Source organism: Paralichthys olivaceus, chromosome 8, assembly GCF_024713975.1.
Source record: "Paralichthys olivaceus isolate ysfri-2021 chromosome 8, ASM2471397v2, whole genome shotgun sequence".
NCBI classification, from domain to species: domain Eukaryota; kingdom Metazoa; phylum Chordata; class Actinopteri; order Pleuronectiformes; family Paralichthyidae; genus Paralichthys; species Paralichthys olivaceus.
This window is the reverse complement of record NC_091100.1, coordinates 1,189,435-1,208,147: the sequence shown is the minus strand read 5'-3', so window position 1 is coordinate 1,208,147 and position 18,713 is coordinate 1,189,435. Positions and strand designations below refer to the sequence as shown.

The window sequence follows — 18,713 nt, the reverse complement described above, 5'->3', positions numbered from 1 at the left end:
CGTGAAGCAGAAAGTTCATACATGTTCAGAGGAGACGGGGTGGGGGGAGTAAATAGTATTAATGTAGAACAAAATACAAAGAAGAATGAGCTGGGTGAGTTATTCCACCTTCATCAATTCAATTTTATTTCTATGAAACCAAATCATAACATTAATCATGTCAAGGCTCTTTTCCATAGAAGGTCAAGAGCTTCCAAATGACAGAGAAACACATTCAAAAACTCCACAACTGGAAGAAAGAACCAGACTCAGTGTGGAGCTCATCTGCCTTCACCAGGAATGGAAACTTTACTGCACATTAAACTACATGAATTCATTTATAATCCAACAACAACATGAAACACAGTTGTGGATCCAGGTGAACCTGATCTTCACTGTAGGAAGGTGAATCTCCACTGCTTCATATTTAGTGCTCGACGAGCAGCTCCTCGCGCTACGGAGAGGCCTCCTCTCGGTGTGATTTCACGTGTTTACAGGAGCAAATGTTTCGAGCAGAGCCACAATCGCGCGTCTCTTCCTGGGTCATTTCTGATCTCTGCCCGAGAGAGAGCGTCTCCGGGGCTGCGATGGTGTCTGACCGCCGCTCCTCCCGCACTCGACCCGAGAAGCTCGGTATGAAAGAGGCCGGTGTTCGGATGCGTGAACAAGCGCACACACTGCAATCATGATCTCCGCACGTCGGTCACCTGTTTACACTGATCCTTACTGTATTTATCGTATATATTCTGAAAGAGGCCGGTGTTCGGATGCGTGAATTCGTCCGCTCCCACTGGAGGATCGTCCCGCGCGTTGAGAGAGAACTACCGAGCACCGCGCGATCCGCGAGCTCCACTTGCGCTTCGCCGAATCTGGAGGCTCCAGTCCCCGTGACGACATGATGTCCGCTGGGACATCAGGGCATCAGTAGCTTCTCGAGAGGAAACGCGACAGCGGCGAAACCTGGCGGGTCCGAGAACCTCCCCTTCGTCTGGTCTGCGGAGGAGGCTGCAGCAGGTCGCCGTCCTCCGAGCGTGTCGCCGAAGAGAGCAGGACGCGATCCGCTCGGTGAGACGTGAGCGACGGGGACAGACTCGTCCGACCCGCGATCAGTCAACAGTGATCACGAACCCGGAAGTGCAGCAACGTGATATAGAAACTGTGAAGTGTTCTCTTCACCTTCGGTCTGTTTGATTAAACTGACTCCACTTTACACTGACTACACATGACTTGGCTGGTTTTTGCACATTCACCCTTTTCCTCATAAATCAAACAGGACACTTTGGTGAATTCATGTTTTCATTCTCGTCAAATGTTGTCATCAGACACACTGTCCGAGTATTAACTCATATCTTCACTAATGATTCATGTGTCATCCAACAACAACATGAAACACAGTTGTGGATCCAGGTGAACCTGATCTTCACTGTAGGAAGGTGAATCTCCACTGCTTCATATTTAGTGAGGATCATTTACAGTAAGACACGAGACAGAGAGAGAGAGAGAGAGAGAGAGGGCCTGTTGAATCATCATTCACTTTCACCTCTGGACACAAACGAGCAGGAGCATTAGAGAGAGATTCTCTACCAGAAATGATTTTAAGAAATTCCCATCTCAGCAATGAAATGAAAATGTATTTATTTCAAAATATCAGACGGGGACAAAAGACACTTTGCCTCTGAAAAGTAATTTAGTAGAAGGATAAAGTCAAATGAAATCTATGAAACAGCCGGAGCAAAGTGTAGATACCACAGAATTGTATTTTAAGACGACGGGGAGATTCTCGGACCCGCCAGGTTTCGCCGCTGTCGCGTTTCCTCTCGAGAAGCTTCATCCAACCGGAGCTCCTGTCGCCTGAACGGCCAGAGGAACGTGCCGCTGGCCCGGGAGCTCCGCCCACACCTGGACTGATGTGGGGGGGGGGGGGCTCTGAGTTCAGCTCTGTGCTGCTGCACCGTCGAAATCCCCGGTGTATTGAACAGGGAGCGGACATCATGTCGTCACGGGGACTGGAGCCTCCAAATTTTCGGCAAAGCGCAAGTGGAGCTTCTCGTCGAGCCGGAGCTCCTGTCCCGCTGCGCCCATCACATTGGACAAAGTCCAAAGAAGAAAGAAGAAAGAACCAGACTCAGTGTGAAGCTCATCTGCCTTCACCAGGAATGGAAACTTTACTGCACATTAAACTACATGAATTCATTTATAATCCAACAACAACATGAAACACAGTTGTGGATCCAGGTGAACCTGATCTTCACTGTAGGAAGGTGAATCTCCACTGCTTCATATTTAGTGCTCGACGAGCAGCTCCTCGCGCTACGGAGAGGCCTCCTCTCGGTGTGATTTCACGTGTTTACAGGAGCAAATGTTTCGAGCAGACCCACAATCGCGCGTCTCTTCCTGGGTCATTTCTGATCTCTGCCCGAGAGAGAGCGTCTCCGGGGCTGCGATGGTGTCTGACCGCCGCTCCTCCCGCACTCGACCCGAGAAGCTCGGTATGAAAGAGGCCGGTGTTCGGATGCGTGAACACGCGCACACACTGCAATCATGATCTCCGCACGTCGGTCACCTGTTTACACTGATCCTTACTGTATTTATCGTATATATTCTGAAAGAGGCCGGTGTTCGGATGCGTGAATTCGTCCGCTCCCACTGGAGGATCGTCCCGCGCGTTGAGAGAGAACTACCGAGCACCGCGCGATCCGCGAGCTCCACTTGCGCTTCGCCGAATCTGGAGGCTCCAGTGCCCGTGACGACATGATGTCCGCTGGGACATCAGGGCATCAGTAGCTTCTCGAGAGGAAACGCGACAGCGGCGAAACCTGGCGGGTCCGAGAACCTCCCCTTCGTCTGGTCTGCGGAGGAGGCTGCAGCAGGTCGCCGTCCTCCGAGCGTGTCGCCGAAGAGAGCAGGACGCGATCCGCTCGGTGAGACGTGAGCGACGGGGACAGACTCGTCCGACCCGCGATCAGTCAACAGTGATCACGAACCCGGAAGTGCAGCAACGTGATATAGAAACTGTGAAGTGTTCTCTTCACCTTCGGTCTGTTTGATTAAACTGACTCCACTTTACACTGACTACACATGACTTGGCTGGTTTTTGCACATTCACCCTTTTCCTCATAAATCAAACAGGACACTTTGGTGAATTCATGTTTTCATTCTCGTCAAATGTTGTCATCAGACACACTGTCCGAGTATTAACTCATATCTTCACTAATGATTCATGTGTCATCCAACAACAACATGAAACACAGTTGTGGATCCAGGTGAACCTGATCTTCACTGTAGGAAGGTGAATCTCCACTGCTTCATATTTAGTGAGGATCATTTACAGTAAGACACGAGACAGAGAGAGAGAGAGAGAGAGAGAGGGCCTGTTGAATCATCATTCACTTTCACCTCTGGACACAAACGAGCAGGAGCATTAGAGAGAGATTCTCTACCAGAAATGATTTTAAGAAATTCCCATCTCAGCAATGAAATGAAAATGTATTTATTTCAAAATATCAGACGGGGACAAAAGACACTTTGCCTCTGAAAAGTAATTTAGTAGAAGGATAAAGTCAAATGAAATCTATGAAACAGCCGGAGCAAAGTGTAGATACCACAGAATTGTATTTTAAGACGACGGGGAGATTCTCGGACCCGCCAGGTTTCGCCGCTGTCGCGTTTCCTCTCGAGAAGCTTCATCCAACCGGAGCTCCTGTCGCCTGAACGGCCAGAGGAACGTGCCGCTGGCCCGGGAGCTCCGCCCACACCTGGACTGATGTGGGGGGGGGGGGGCTCTGAGTTCAGCTCTGTGCTGCTGCACCGTCGAAATCCCCGGTGTATTGAACAGGGAGCGGACATCATGTCGTCACGGGGACTGGAGCCTCCAAATTTTCGGCAAAGCGCAAGTGGAGCTTCTCGTCGAGCCGGAGCTCCTGTCCCGCTGCGCCCATCACATTGGACAAAGTCCAAAGAAGAAAGAAGAAAGAACCAGACTCAGTGTGAAGCTCATCTGCCTTCACCAGGAATGGAAACTTTACTGCACATTAAACTACATGAATTCATTTATAATCCAACAACAACATGAAACACAGTTGTGGATCCAGGTGAACCTGATCTTCACTGTAGGAAGGTGAATCTCCACTGCTTCATATTTAGTGCTCGACGAGCAGCTCCTCGCGCTACGGAGAGGCCTCCTCTCGGTGTGATTTCACGTGTTTACAGGAGCAAATGTTTCGAGCAGACCCACAATCGCGCGTCTCTTCCTGGGTCATTTCTGATCTCTGCCCGAGAGAGAGCGTCTCCGGGGCTGCGATGGTGTCTGACCGCCGCTCCTCCCGCACTCGACCCGAGAAGCTCGGTATGAAAGAGGCCGGTGTTCGGATGCGTGAACACGCGCACACACTGCAATCATGATCTCCGCACGTCGGTCACCTGTTTACACTGATCCTTACTGTATTTATCGTATATATTCTGAAAGAGGCCGGTGTTCGGATGCGTGAATTCGTCCGCTCCCACTGGAGGATCGTCCCGCGCGTTGAGAGAGAACTACCGAGCACCGCGCGATCCGCGAGCTCCACTTGCGCTTCGCCGAATCTGGAGGCTCCAGTGCCCGTGACGACATGATGTCCGCTGGGACATCAGGGCATCAGTAGCTTCTCGAGAGGAAACGCGACAGCGGCGAAACCTGGCGGGTCCGAGAACCTCCCCGTCGTCTGGTCTGCGGAGGAGGCTGCAGCAGGTCGCCGTCCTCCGAGCGTGTCGCCGAAGAGAGCAGGACGCGATCCGCTCGGTGAGACGTGAGCGACGGGGACAGACTCGTCCGACCCGCGATCAGTCAACAGTGATCACGAACCCGGAAGTGCAGCAACGTGATATAGAAACTGTGAAGTGTTCTCTTCACCTTCGGTCTGTTTGATTAAACTGACTCCACTTTACACTGACTACACATGACTTGGCTGGTTTTTGCACATTCACCCTTTTCCTCATAAATCAAACAGGACACTTTGGTGAATTCATGTTTTCATTCTCGTCAAATGTTGTCATCAGACACACTGTCCGAGTATTAACTCATATCTTCACTAATGATTCATGTGTCATCCAACAACAACATGAAACACAGTTGTGGATCCAGGTGAACCTGATCTTCACTGTAGGAAGGTGAATCTCCACTGCTTCATATTTAGTGAGGATCATTTACAGTAAGACACGAGACAGAGAGAGAGAGAGAGAGAGAGAGGGCCTGTTGAATCATCATTCACTTTCACCTCTGGACACAAACGAGCAGGAGCATTAGAGAGAGATTCTCTACCAGAAATGATTTTAAGAAATTCCCATCTCAGCAATGAAATGAAAATGTATTTATTTCAAAATATCAGACGGGGACAAAAGACACTTTGCCTCTGAAAAGTAATTTAGTAGAAGGATAAAGTCAAATGAAATCTATGAAACAGCCGGAGCAAAGTGTAGATACCACAGAATTGTATTTTAAGACGACGGGGAGATTCTCGGACCCGCCAGGTTTCGCCGCTGTCGCGTTTCCTCTCGAGAAGCTTCATCCAACCGGAGCTCCTGTCGCCTGAACGGCCAGAGGAACGTGCCGCTGGCCCGGGAGCTCCGCCCACACCTGGACTGATGTGGGGGGGGGGGGGCTCTGAGTTCAGCTCTGTGCTGCTGCACCGTCGAAATCCCCGGTGTATTGAACAGGGAGCGGACATCATGTCGTCACGGGGACTGGAGCCTCCAAATTTTCGGCAAAGCGCAAGTGGAGCTTCTCGTCGAGCCGGAGCTCCTGTCCCGCTGCGCCCATCACATTGGACAAAGTCCAAAGAAGAAAGAAGAAAGAACCAGACTCAGTGTGAAGCTCATCTGCCTTCACCAGGAATGGAAACTTTACTGCACATTAAACTACATGAATTCATTTATAATCCAACAACAACATGAAACACAGTTGTGGATCCAGGTGAACCTGATCTTCACTGTAGGAAGGTGAATCTCCACTGCTTCATATTTAGTGCTCGACGAGCAGCTCCTCGCGCTACGGAGAGGCCTCCTCTCGGTGTGATTTCACGTGTTTACAGGAGCAAATGTTTCGAGCAGACCCACAATCGCGCGTCTCTTCCTGGGTCATTTCTGATCTCTGCCCGAGAGAGAGCGTCTCCGGGGCTGCGATGGTGTCTGACCGCCGCTCCTCCCGCACTCGACCCGAGAAGCTCGGTATGAAAGAGGCCGGTGTTCGGATGCGTGAACACGCGCACACACTGCAATCATGATCTCCGCACGTCGGTCACCTGTTTACACTGATCCTTACTGTATTTATCGTATATATTCTGAAAGAGGCCGGTGTTCGGATGCGTGAATTCGTCCGCTCCCACTGGAGGATCGTCCCGCGCGTTGAGAGAGAACTACCGAGCACCGCGCGATCCGCGAGCTCCACTTGCGCTTCGCCGAATCTGGAGGCTCCAGTGCCCGTGACGACATGATGTCCGCTGGGACATCAGGGCATCAGTAGCTTCTCGAGAGGAAACGCGACAGCGGCGAAACCTGGCGGGTCCGAGAACCTCCCCTTCGTCTGGTCTGCGGAGGAGGCTGCAGCAGGTCGCCGTCCTCCGAGCGTGTCGCCGAAGAGAGCAGGACGCGATCCGCTCGGTGAGACGTGAGCGACGGGGACAGACTCGTCCGACCCGCGATCAGTCAACAGTGATCACGAACCCGGAAGTGCAGCAACGTGATATAGAAACTGTGAAGTGTTCTCTTCACCTTCGGTCTGTTTGATTAAACTGACTCCACTTTACACTGACTACACATGACTTGGCTGGTTTTTGCACATTCACCCTTTTCCTCATAAATCAAACAGGACACTTTGGTGAATTCATGTTTTCATTCTCGTCAAATGTTGTCATCAGACACACTGTCCGAGTATTAACTCATATCTTCACTAATGATTCATGTGTCATCCAACAACAACATGAAACACAGTTGTGGATCCAGGTGAACCTGATCTTCACTGTAGGAAGGTGAATCTCCACTGCTTCATATTTAGTGAGGATCATTTACAGTAAGACACGAGACAGAGAGAGAGAGAGAGAGAGAGAGGGCCTGTTGAATCATCATTCACTTTCACCTCTGGACACAAACGAGCAGGAGCATTAGAGAGAGATTCTCTACCAGAAATGATTTTAAGAAATTCCCATCTCAGCAATGAAATGAAAATGTATTTATTTCAAAATATCAGACGGGGACAAAAGACACTTTGCCTCTGAAAAGTAATTTAGTAGAAGGATAAAGTCAAATGAAATCTATGAAACAGCCGGAGCAAAGTGTAGATACCACAGAATTGTATTTTAAGACGACGGGGAGATTCTCGGACCCGCCAGGTTTCGCCGCTGTCGCGTTTCCTCTCGAGAAGCTTCATCCAACCGGAGCTCCTGTCGCCTGAACGGCCAGAGGAACGTGCCGCTGGCCCGGGAGCTCCGCCCACACCTGGACTGATGTGGGGGGGGGGGGGCTCTGAGTTCAGCTCTGTGCTGCTGCACCGTCGAAATCCCCGGTGTATTGAACAGGGAGCGGACATCATGTCGTCACGGGGACTGGAGCCTCCAAATTTTCGGCAAAGCGCAAGTGGAGCTTCTCGTCGAGCCGGAGCTCCTGTCCCGCTGCGCCCATCACATTGGACAAAGTCCAAAGAAGAAAGAAGAAAGAACCAGACTCAGTGTGAAGCTCATCTGCCTTCACCAGGAATGGAAACTTTACTGCACATTAAACTACATGAATTCATTTATAATCCAACAACAACATGAAACACAGTTGTGGATCCAGGTGAACCTGATCTTCACTGTAGGAAGGTGAATCTCCACTGCTTCATATTTAGTGCTCGACGAGCAGCTCCTCGCGCTACGGAGAGGCCTCCTCTCGGTGTGATTTCACGTGTTTACAGGAGCAAATGTTTCGAGCAGACCCACAATCGCGCGTCTCTTCCTGGGTCATTTCTGATCTCTGCCCGAGAGAGAGCGTCTCCGGGGCTGCGATGGTGTCTGACCGCCGCTCCTCCCGCACTCGACCCGAGAAGCTCGGTATGAAAGAGGCCGGTGTTCGGATGCGTGAACACGCGCACACACTGCAATCATGATCTCCGCACGTCGGTCACCTGTTTACACTGATCCTTACTGTATTTATCGTATATATTCTGAAAGAGGCCGGTGTTCGGATGCGTGAATTCGTCCGCTCCCACTGGAGGATCGTCCCGCGCGTTGAGAGAGAACTACCGAGCACCGCGCGATCCGCGAGCTCCACTTGCGCTTCGCCGAATCTGGAGGCTCCAGTGCCCGTGACGACATGATGTCCGCTGGGACATCAGGGCATCAGTAGCTTCTCGAGAGGAAACGCGACAGCGGCGAAACCTGGCGGGTCCGAGAACCTCCCCGTCGTCTGGTCTGCGGAGGAGGCTGCAGCAGGTCGCCGTCCTCCGAGCGTGTCGCCGAAGAGAGCAGGACGCGATCCGCTCGGTGAGACGTGAGCGACGGGGACAGACTCGTCCGACCCGCGATCAGTCAATAGTGATCACGAACCCGGAAGTGCAGCAACGTGATATAGACAGAGAGACAGTAACGTAGTGTTTCATATCAACTCACTTGATGCAGTTGTCTGTTCACTGCAAGAGTGAAGTCCAAAGACTGGAGGAGGAAATGCCTGTCATGTGAAGTTGTGAAGGGGAGTTAACTTCTCTCATGACGTCAGTGGGGTATAAACATGGACCAAGTGTCCGCGGCGTAACCCCGTTCGTGAAAACATACTGTAACGTTCCCCTCCGGCTCCGCATCGCCGGCCGTGTCGGTATAAATACAGAATCTTCTACCGACAAACTGTGTTTGTGAGAATTGAACAAGCCGGTCTTTCACGGTGAGTCTTTTCTGTTAATTAGTTTGATAGAAGTTGAGAAAGAGCAGATAATCGTGAACTCAAGACCACAACTGATTCAGTGTGATGGGTTTTGTTTCTGCAGTTGAACTTTATGACAGAAGAATCCACAGAAAAAGAATTGTGGACATTTATTGCTTCAACATTTTGGCTTAAAGGTGAGATGTTGAATCTAAATGTGTTGCATGGAAATCACTGTCCATTATAATGTATTATCTTTAAAAACTAGATGCTTATGCACAGACTGAGAACAGGTTGAGTTTTGTTTTAAAGTGCTCTGGTTATGTGGTGTTGTTTTTAATGTCTTGACCTCAAAAGAGGAAAAAAGAATTGCCAAAGTTTCCAATTCTACATGTGAAGCAGAAAAAATACAGAAACCCGTTCTGTTTGTTACTCCTTCTTCAGATTGTTTACCTCTGTGTGAACATCAATCATTTAAAAAGTAATGGGATCGTTTATCCCTCATCTGTTTCAATGAGAGTTACATACAACTGGAGTTCACACTGTGCCAACCATCATTTGTAGAAATTAACAAGGTGTCTTCCTTTAGACTTTCAAGTTGAGGCATTGAGTGGAGCACGTTCCTCCCTCAAGACCCAAAAGTCTCATTAAAATCAATCAATCTGTTTCCTTCCCAGACTGCTGAACATCAAGATAGAAATTCAAATCTAAACCCAGGAAGCTCTGGTCCTCATCTGCGTCCAGAGATTGTTGCTCTCTCTGTTACTGTATAAACTGTTCCTTACACTCAGTTTATTCCCTCCCTCTCTGTTTGTGGGTGTGTCTGTCATTCCCAGGCCTCTCTGTGCACTCCTCTCAATACCTAATGCTGTTGGCCATTCTAAGTGCTTCCAGTGGCAATACTGCCTTTATGCAGAGGCTCTCTCCTGAAAGAAACTCCTTTACCACCCTCCTCAGTACTTTCTGTCACAGTCGTCTTTTCTTCCTGTTCCTTAAGTTTAGAGGGTGTCCCGCCCACAGCGGCTGGGCTCCACCCTCTTTGTTTGTTTCTTTTCCTCCCACACAGTAACCTTCTACTTATGCTGCTCACCATCCCGACATCACAAACTGTTCGTCTGGAGTTGAGCTGTGTTGGATGAATCCTCTCTGAGCTGCAGACATGATGACTCTGTTCACTTTACTGCTCATTGTCTCACTTGTCTCTGGTGAGTTTATTAATTCATGTTCACACTGAAACTACGTCTGCACTGAGAGGCATCAGCTGAGTGTGTGATTTTAACAGGACTCAATATCTTCTTTGTTTCCTCAGGTGGATTTGGTCTCACATGTTCCGCTCCGACATTAGAAGCAGAAGAAGGTGAAGACGTGACTCTTTGTTGTGAATTTGGTTCTGTCAACTTGACGGATTACACAGTGGATGTTTCAAGAAATCACCACAGACAGATCGTCCACCTGTATCGACATGGAAAAGACCAACATCTGAAGCAGTACACAAACAGAACCACACTGGACCACAAAGAGCTGGGCAGTGGAAGCATCCGACTGAAGATCTCCTCTGTGATGAAGTCTGACAGTGGAAATTACACATGTAATGTCCCCAGACTGAAACTCAAGAGCAGCGTGACCCTGGATGTTGGTGAGTGTCCTGAACTCATTCCTGTTCTGCAGATCATGGAGGAATTAGACTGTGAGTGAACGTGTGATGTGAGAAAGTGCTCAACTTGTTTGCATCTCTTGTGAAACAGTGGAAAAGAAGATCCACCACAGTGCTGCGCCTCCTCAGGAGAATAACTCCACATCAGACCAGCTTGGAAAAGGTCCGTGACTTATTATCCACTAGAAAACTGAAGTGACAGAATGAGTCACTGTGAAGTTGGTGAAAAGAAAATGAATCTCCTTTCTTTCAGCCGTCATCTCAATCTGTCACTATCTGATATTCTTGCAGATGCTGTTGGAGTCGGGGTTGGTGCTGTTGTCGCTCTCTGTGTTCTTATTCCTGTGGTGGTTTTAATCGTTGTCGGAGTGACAAGTGGAAGAATCAGTAAGTGACAGTTTCTGCTCTATTGGATTCTCGGTGCATTTACTCCAGTATTGTTGGAGGTAAACTGAGGTTTGACTCCAATGCAGCGAACACAGACTTTTAACAAGTGTCTCTAAACCACTTTGTCTCACAGAGACTTTCCTGACGAGATGCAGAGGACAAAGGGACAGAGATGCAGATCCGATGGAGTTGGTACAAGTAGTGACCGAGAGAGAGAGAGAGACAGACACAGACAGAGAGAGAGACAGAGAGAGAGACAGAGAGAGAGACAGACAGAGAGACAGAGAGAGAGACAGAGAGAGAGAGAGACAGAGAGAGAGACAGACAGACAGAGAGAGAGACAGAGAGAGAGACAGAGAGAGAGACAGAGAGAGAGAGAGAGGACCTGTTGAATCATCATTCACCTTCACCTCTGGACACAAACGAGCAGGAGCATTAGAGAGAGATTCTCTCATGGAAATGAATGATGATGATGTGAAAACAACTGAACCTCATCTGGATTATTTGTGACTTTTATAACAATGTGTATGTATATAAGGATAAAGTAAAATTAAATCTATGAAACCCCTGGACCAAAATGTGGATACCAGAGAATTGTATTTTAATAAATGTGGTGAAGTACAAAATAAAGTATTTCCTCTAAGTGTTGCGTATTGTGTCACTTCCGGTGTTAGCCGCTGTGTGTTGTACCGGTCTCTTCTCCTCTTCGTCCCTTTTCCCTTTCACATCTTAATCATTGAAGCTAATTCTAAGTTACTCTCATAGTTGTGCTGTCTTGACTTGTCGCTCGTACACCCCCTTGTCTCAGCGACTCGTTCATAAAACCACCGTGAGCTACACACTACCCGTGTTAGCTAGAGCAATTTAGCATTAGCAGCTAACGATGGCTTCTCCCTCTCACTCCCCTGCTCTCTCCTGCTCAGTGTGTTTGATGTTCAGTTACTCCTCTGCCTCCTTTAGCGACAACGACACATGTGTTAAATGCGGCTTATTTGCCAGGATGGAGGCGAGGATGAGCCTTTTGGAGTCGCGATGTAGTTAGCCGGTAGCCGGTGCGAGCCACATAGCTGTAGCTTCTCCAGCCCCCCCCCGGCAGCTCACACGCAGCCTTCCTCCGGCTGCGAAACAAGAAGCGTGGCCCTAAACCGAAGCCCCAGGTTCACCACCAAGCCGTTCACGTGTCTAATAAATGTTCCCCACTCAGCGACAAACCCGCTGAGCAACAAACTCTGGTTATTGGCGACCACAGTTAAATGTTTTCCCGGGGCCAGAGCGGGCGACGTAGAGTCCTATTTAAAACTGCTGGCTGAGGGTAAGTACAGTAAGATTATTATTCACGTCGGCAGTAATGACAAAAATCAACATTGATTCGGTGTGTACCGGCAGGCCCGCCGACAGGGGGGGGACAAACGGGTACGTTGTCCCGGGCCCTGGACTGGCCCTGGAATGGGGGGGCCCATAACTGGACCCCCATGAAGTTGGGATTAATTATTGTATGTATACTTCAAAATGTGTTGATTTAGAGAAGAAAAGTGCTTTATTTGCATTCAATTAATGACTCCTAGATTGTTTGCCTTCATTGCCCTTGAAAAAATGGCCAATAACCCCCTATCACCCCTATGCCAAAATGGTTTGGTCTTTGGAGAAGAAAAAAGACGACATCATTGCATTAGTGGTCAGTGCGCGCTGCGCAAGTCGATTCAGCATGCACAAGTCAGGAGCCCCCCAAAAAAAAGAAAGGCGAAAAAGAGAGGAAGAAGCCGAAAGCCTGAGGGGATCTCTGTATAAATATTTCAGAAAAGACTCAGGTGATGCTGCAGGTACCAGTAAAGGCAGCTGTGCAGCACAGCCAGTAAGACACGGCCAACTTTTTCCAGCCCCGTCGTCAAGTAACACAGGCACAGGCGGCGTGTCAAACATATTAGCGCAGCACCACATGAGAAAGTCACACGGAGATCAATATCAGACAGACAGGGGGCATTGAATAATTTGATAACCACAACGGCTTTATTACACTGTGTTTCATACGCCTATATATAATTGAATCTTAGAATATGCACATTACCCCGCAAATACGCCCATGTGCAAATCAAATGTTTCAGGCAGGCACGCGCTGCGCACTCCAATCAGGCTGAATTGATTTGAGAATAATTCCCAGTCAGCTGAATTACAGCCAGTGTAACGCGGCTCATGGTTTAAAATAAGCCAGTGGCATGGCAACATGTGGAATTGCCATTTAGATAGAGTTGGATGTAACGAATGGGTTATAAACGTGACGTTTTGGGGTAGCCTGTAACTTAGTTTCTGATTGCCGTTAACTTGAAACTCGCCAGATGAATGGGCTCCGCCTTGTTCCCCAAACATTCTCTGGAAGTTCAGCGGACATACACGCGGGTCTGGTGATAAATAAAAGTACCCTTGACATGATTCCCCTTGGTCAAGTGAAAAATGGTCGATGAAATGTGCAGTTAATGAACTCTAAGTGAATACAATAGCGTGAGTTTTATTGTGGTATGATTCTGAAAGCCATAACTTCACTCAGTCCATATCCATAGCCTATCCAATTAAAGTTGTAAATAATCCTTTTGGTTTATCCGTAATAAATGGGCTTGTCATCCCGACGTCATGTGTTTGGGAGCTGCACAAGCGAATTCTGTGGTTGTGTTTCGGCGTTTGACAATTTTGGGAACAAAAAAAAAAAACCTTAGATTTTTAAACTTTTGTAGTCTTTGGGATAGAGTTAGCCAAGTTGATCAGTCTATTCTTTTCTGTGTTAAATCGTCAAATTAAGGGGTTTTCAATTTGTTATTTTTTAAATGGTTCATTTTGACCCCTGTTAATTTAGATATAGCCCTTTTTATCGAAATATTTTCACCTTTATAGGAGAGGCTAGAGAGGATGAGAGAGAAGAAGAACAGGCTACCAAACAGTATGAGAGAGAGGAAGAACAGGCTACCAGTGAGAGAGAGGAAGAACAGGCTACCAGTGAGAGAGAGGAAGAACAGGCTACCAGTGAGAGAGAGGAAGAACAGGCTACCAGTGAGAGAGAGGAAGAACAGGCTACCAGTGAGAGAGAAGGGGAGGAGAGTGAAGGGAGAGAGAGAGAAAGACACAGTGATTCAGGAGCATTTATGGGGACCTCTGCATTTTGCTCAGGATCTTCCTGTCCATGCCTGTGACTGTGGCTGGAGGTGAGCGAGCTTTCAGCAAATTGAAGCTTATAAAAAACTACTTGCGCTCAAAGATGTCACAGGAGAGGCTCAACGGGCTGGCAATGCTTTCCATAGAACACAAGCTTGCAAAGAAGCTGGACTTCAATGACCTCATTGATGACTTTGCCACCACAAAAGTCCGGCGCATGGCATTTCGCACCTAAATAGTTGCACACAAAGTTAATGTTAAAATGTTCAAATAAATTGTTTGTTGAGTAATGAGTATTTTTTGGAATTTCCATCATTTAAGGGTAGGGTAGGGACTGAGAAAGTAGAGGTGTGTGTGGGGTTTTTTTTGGGGGGGGGGGGCCCATTGAGAAAGTCCACACCGTGACAATCCAGAGTTGAGACCAGGAGGCAGAGTCGCAGTCCCACACGCTTCTCTGCGCCTCTATTCAAACAGTCACCATCACAATGTCCTATAGAAACTGTGTCTGCCACCCGACCACCTAATTTCTTTAAATCAAAAGTACACAGGAGAGGGGTGATACACTCAAACCTAGTCAAAATTAACACAGCCAAAACATCAGCTGAAAACATAACTATAAAATGCGCTTTATTAAATATCAGGTCACTAAATTCAAAATCTTTACTTATAAATGATCTCATTACTGATCATCAAATAGATTTATTATGCTTAACCGAAACTTGGCTACAAGACGGAGAATATGTAGGTTTAAATGAAGCGACGCCCCCAACCCACTCTAATACTCACATTCCTCGGAACACAGGCAGAGGTGGAGGGGTTGCAGCAATCTTTAAATCTGATCTATCTATCAACCCCCGACCAAAAGAGAGTTATAACTCTTTCGAAAATCTTAGAACCAGCCTCGTCCACCCAAGCCTGACGTCACATAAACCAATTAATATAGTCATCATTTATCGTCCACCCGCCCCTTACTCTGAATTCTCTGAATTTTTATCAGAACTAGTCCTTAAAACAGATCAGATCATTATAGCCGGTGATTTCAATATTTATGTAGATGTTGCCAACGACAGCCTTAGTTCAGCATTTAAATCAATAATAGACTCGATTGGTTTCACTCAACATGTGAATCAACCGACCCACTGCCTGAATCACACTCTTGATCTTGTCCTGACATATGGCATTGACATAGAAAATGTAACAATATTCCAACAGAACCCGCTTCTGTCTGACCATTTTTTACTTACATTTGAATTCAGAATTGTTAATTATGTCAATTCTGGACGGAAATTCTATTATAGTCGATGTTTATCCGGCAAAACTGTTCACAAATTTAAAGAACTGCTCCCCTCCTCACTTCCCTCTCAGCCATGTCTCAGTACAATACAAGAAGATTATCAAAACCTTACTCCCACACTAGTGGATAACTTTGTAAATAGTACTGCAGCCTCACTAAAAACAGCACTTGAAGCTGTCGCCCCATTAAAAAAGAAGAGAGTAAGTCAGAGGAGATTAGCTCTGTGGTATAATTCCCAAATGCGCGTTCTAAAACAGACATCGCGGAAGCTAGAAAGGAAGTGGCGTTCCACTAATCGCCAAGACTTCCACCTAGCCTGGAAGAATAGCCTTATAAATTACAAAAAAGCACTTAGAAATGCCCGAACCTCTTAATATTCATTACTAATAGAAGAAAATAGGAACAACCCCAGGTTCCTCTTCAGCACTGTAGCCAGGCTGACAGAAAGTCACACCTCTACTGACCCATCTATTCCTCTAGATCTGAGAAGCAATGACTTCATGAGCTTCTTCACTAATAAAATTACAACCATCAGGGATAAAATCCACCACCTCCTCCCAGTGAATAACACGGATTCATTGTCTGGTCCTGAAACCATAGCACCAGATTTATGTCTAAACAAATTTTACTCTATTGATCTTCCTGAACTGACCTCGTTAGTTTCATCATCTAAACCAACTACTTGTCAGCTGGACTCTGTTCCAACTAGACTTTTTAAAGAAGTGCTCCCCCTAATTGACAGTTCCATTTTAAATTAGATTAATATGTCTTTGCTAACCGGCTACGTACCACAGGCTTTTAAGGTAGCCGTTATTAAACCTCTGCTTAAAAAGCCTACGCTTGATCCAGAGGTTTTAGCTAACTATAGACCCATATCCAACCTGCCCTTCATTTCCAAAATCCTAGAAAAAGCCGTTGCTAACCAGCTGTGTGGTTACTTAGATAGTAACGGTTTATTGGACAAATTTCAGTCAGGATTTAGAACCCATCACAGCACAGAAACGGCACTATTGAAAGTCACTAATGACCTTCTTATGGCATCAGATGATGGACTTGTCTCTGTCCTCGTCTTGTTGGACCTTAGTGCAGCCTTCGACACAATAGATCATAAGATTCTGCTACAGAGATTAGAACAACATATAGGAATTAAAGGAACAGCACTACACCGGTTTAAATCATATTTATCAGATAGATTCCAATTTGTTAACGTTAACAATGACTCCTCCATGCACATGCAAGTTAATCATGGAGTTCCACAAGGTTCTGTCCTTGGACCAATACTCTTCACCCTATATATGCTCCCCTTAGGCAACATTATCAGACAGCACCACATACAATTCCACTGCTATGCAGACGACACCCAATTGTATATTTCCATGAAGCATGATGAATCTAATCGCCTAGTTCAACTTCAGGAATGTCTCAAAGAAATCAAGGCCTGGATGACCCAACATTTTCTACTGTTAAACTAAAACTGAGGTTGTTGTAATTGGCCCTAAACATCTCAGAGAAACACTGTCTGACCAGATAGTCACCTTGGATGGTGTCAGTCTGGCTTCCAGCTCCACTGTGAGGAACCTTGGAGTGTTGTTCGACCAAGACATGTCATTTGACGCCCATATTAAACTAGTGTCTAGGACGGCTTTCTTCCATATGCGCAATATTAATAAAATTAGAAACCTCCTGTCTAAGCAGGATGCTGAAAAACTAGTCCACGCGTTTGTAACCTCTAGATTAGATTACTGCAACTCTCTATTAGCAGGATGCTCCATGAAGACTGTTAAAAGTCTCCAGTTGGTCCAAAATGCTGCAGCACGAGTGCTGACAGGAACTAGAAGGAGAGATCATATCACTCCTGTCTTAGCTTCCTTACATTGGCTCCCGGTAAAATTTAGAATAGAATTCAAGATCCTGCTCCTCACATTTAAAGCCCTCAACAATCACGCCCCCTCATATATCAAAGAGCTGATAACACCTTATTATCCAAGTAGATCACTTCGGTCCCAAAACACAGGCTCTCTAGTGGTTCCAAGAGTCTGTAAGAGTAGAGCAGGAGGTAGAACATTTAGCTATCAGGCTCCTCTCCTGTGGAACCAGCTCCCACTCTGGGTTCGGGAGGCAGACACTGTCTCAGCATTTAAAGTAAAACTAAAAACCTTCCTCTTTGACAAAGCCTATAGTTAGGGCTGGATCAGGTGAGTCCTGAACCATCCCTTAGTTGTGCTGCTATAGGTTTAGACTGCTGGGGGAACTCCCATCATGCACTGAGCACTTCTTCACTTCCCTCTGTCTCTCTGTCTCTCTGCCCCCCCACACCACTTTATTTATTTATTAGTTTTAACATGTCATCATGTCAAAGTGTCACTTTGTCCTCCCATAGTCCCTCTGGCTCTTCTCTCTATCTCGTTTCAGATAACTCCGGCACCGGGACTACAGGACAACAACGACCACCATCACCATTGTTAGCATTAATTACAATAACTCAGTAATTCATTAATATATATAATCCTGTTGTAGATCACTACATTTTTATTGTTATAGTCAGCCCTGATAGTGATTGGTGCCCAATTGTTCCCGGTCTCTCTCTCTCCACCTCATCTCTCTCTTCTCTCCCCCGCTTTCCACCCATCTCTCCTTTCCTCTCCCCTTACTTTTCTTTCCTCACCCCAACCGGTCGAGGCAGATGACCGCCCACATTGAGCTTGGTTCTGCCAGAGGTGTCTCCCTGTTAATGAGGGAGTTTTTCCTCTCCACAGTCGCCTGTGCTTGCTCATTGTGGGAACTGTTGGGTTTCTCTATGTTAATATTGTTTTAAGGTCTTGACCTTTAAATGTAAAGTGCCTTGAGATAATGTAAATTATGAATTGGCGCTTTGTAAATAAAATTGAATTGAATTAAGTGTAGTTTGGTGGAAGTATAAAGTCCTTATTTAAACCATATATATATATATATATATATATATATATATACATATATATATATAGTCCTGAACCCTTATCACAATAAGTAAAGAATGTCAGTACACACTTTCTAAAATATTTTCTAACCTTGGAAATTTTTATTGAAAAACTAATTTACTGGTTTCGAACAAGGCTTCACTTCAGACTTTGCATTTTTAAAACCACAGATCATTAAAAAAAAAAAAAGATAGCATAAAAATATTTTTTAAATTAATTTTAAAATACAAATTTTAAAATTGTATTTAAACAAATGTAATGAAGTTAAATGTAAAGTACTTCCCCCTTTATGCAGTTTAGTAGAAGTATGAAGTTTAATTAAACCGCTGAGGTAAAGTTAAATGTACTTTATTCACTCATCCGCGATGACGTATTTCCCGGGAAAATACTATTCCGCCAAAACTGTCGTCTGTTCAAATTCCCGCCACACATTTCCGTG

The 18,713-nt window shown here is 46.5% G+C and overlaps 1 protein-coding gene and 4 long non-coding RNA genes across 9 annotated transcripts; all 5 read left to right on the top strand.

Annotated features, from left to right (window-relative positions):
* The first annotated feature begins 417 nt into the window (after positions 1–417).
* Positions 418–1,427, top strand: LOC138411274 (uncharacterized). Its single transcript, XR_011243925.1, has 2 exons — positions 418–623; positions 735–1,427. It is a non-coding gene; the product is annotated as an uncharacterized lncRNA (long non-coding RNA).
* Positions 1,428–3,293: 1,866 nt separating this feature from the next.
* LOC138411273 (uncharacterized) lies at positions 3,294–5,139 on the top strand. Its single transcript, XR_011243924.1, has 2 exons — positions 3,294–4,335; positions 4,447–5,139. It is a non-coding gene; the product is annotated as an uncharacterized lncRNA (long non-coding RNA).
* A 10-nt stretch (positions 5,140–5,149) lies between these two features.
* On the top strand, positions 5,150–6,995 carry LOC138411275 (uncharacterized). Its single transcript, XR_011243926.1, has 2 exons — positions 5,150–6,191; positions 6,303–6,995. It is a non-coding gene; the product is annotated as an uncharacterized lncRNA (long non-coding RNA).
* Positions 6,996–7,060: 65 nt separating this feature from the next.
* LOC109647902 (uncharacterized) lies at positions 7,061–11,525 on the top strand. 5 transcript variants are annotated; one of them, XM_069530833.1, is made up of 7 exons: positions 7,061–8,862; positions 8,966–9,038; positions 9,908–10,046; positions 10,151–10,477; positions 10,587–10,658; positions 10,787–10,882; positions 11,016–11,525. In XM_069530833.1, the coding sequence occupies exons 3-7, from the start codon at positions 10,001–10,003 to the stop codon at positions 11,390–11,392; spliced, it is 918 nt and encodes a 305-aa protein (XP_069386934.1). In that variant the 5' UTR covers positions 7,061–8,862; positions 8,966–9,038; positions 9,908–10,000; the 3' UTR covers positions 11,393–11,525. The 5 variants fall into 5 exon arrangements, with proteins under 5 accessions (XP_069386934.1, XP_069386933.1, XP_069386932.1 ...); XM_069530832.1 differs by having other exon boundaries at positions 9,862–10,046; XM_069530831.1 differs by having other exon boundaries at positions 9,519–10,046.
* Positions 11,526–11,552: 27 nt separating this feature from the next.
* LOC138411271 (uncharacterized) lies at positions 11,553–18,215 on the top strand. The gene is made up of 2 exons (XR_011243921.1): positions 11,553–12,194; positions 12,269–18,215. It is a non-coding gene; the product is annotated as an uncharacterized lncRNA (long non-coding RNA).
* The last annotated feature ends 498 nt before the right edge of the window (positions 18,216–18,713 follow it).

Bases quoted from the DNA above. Each gene is read 5' to 3' on its own strand.
- LOC109647902 (XM_069530834.1), top strand. From the start codon at position 10,001: ATGATGACTCTGTTCACTTTACTGCTCATTGTCTCACTTGTCTCTG. The intron at 10,478-10,586 runs GTGAGTGTCCTG...CTTGTGAAACAG, and splicing joins CAGCGTGACCCTGGATGTTG to TGGAAAAGAAGATCCACCAC. The intron at 10,883-11,015 runs GTAAGTGACAGT...TTTGTCTCACAG, and splicing joins AGTGACAAGTGGAAGAATCA to AGACTTTCCTGACGAGATGC.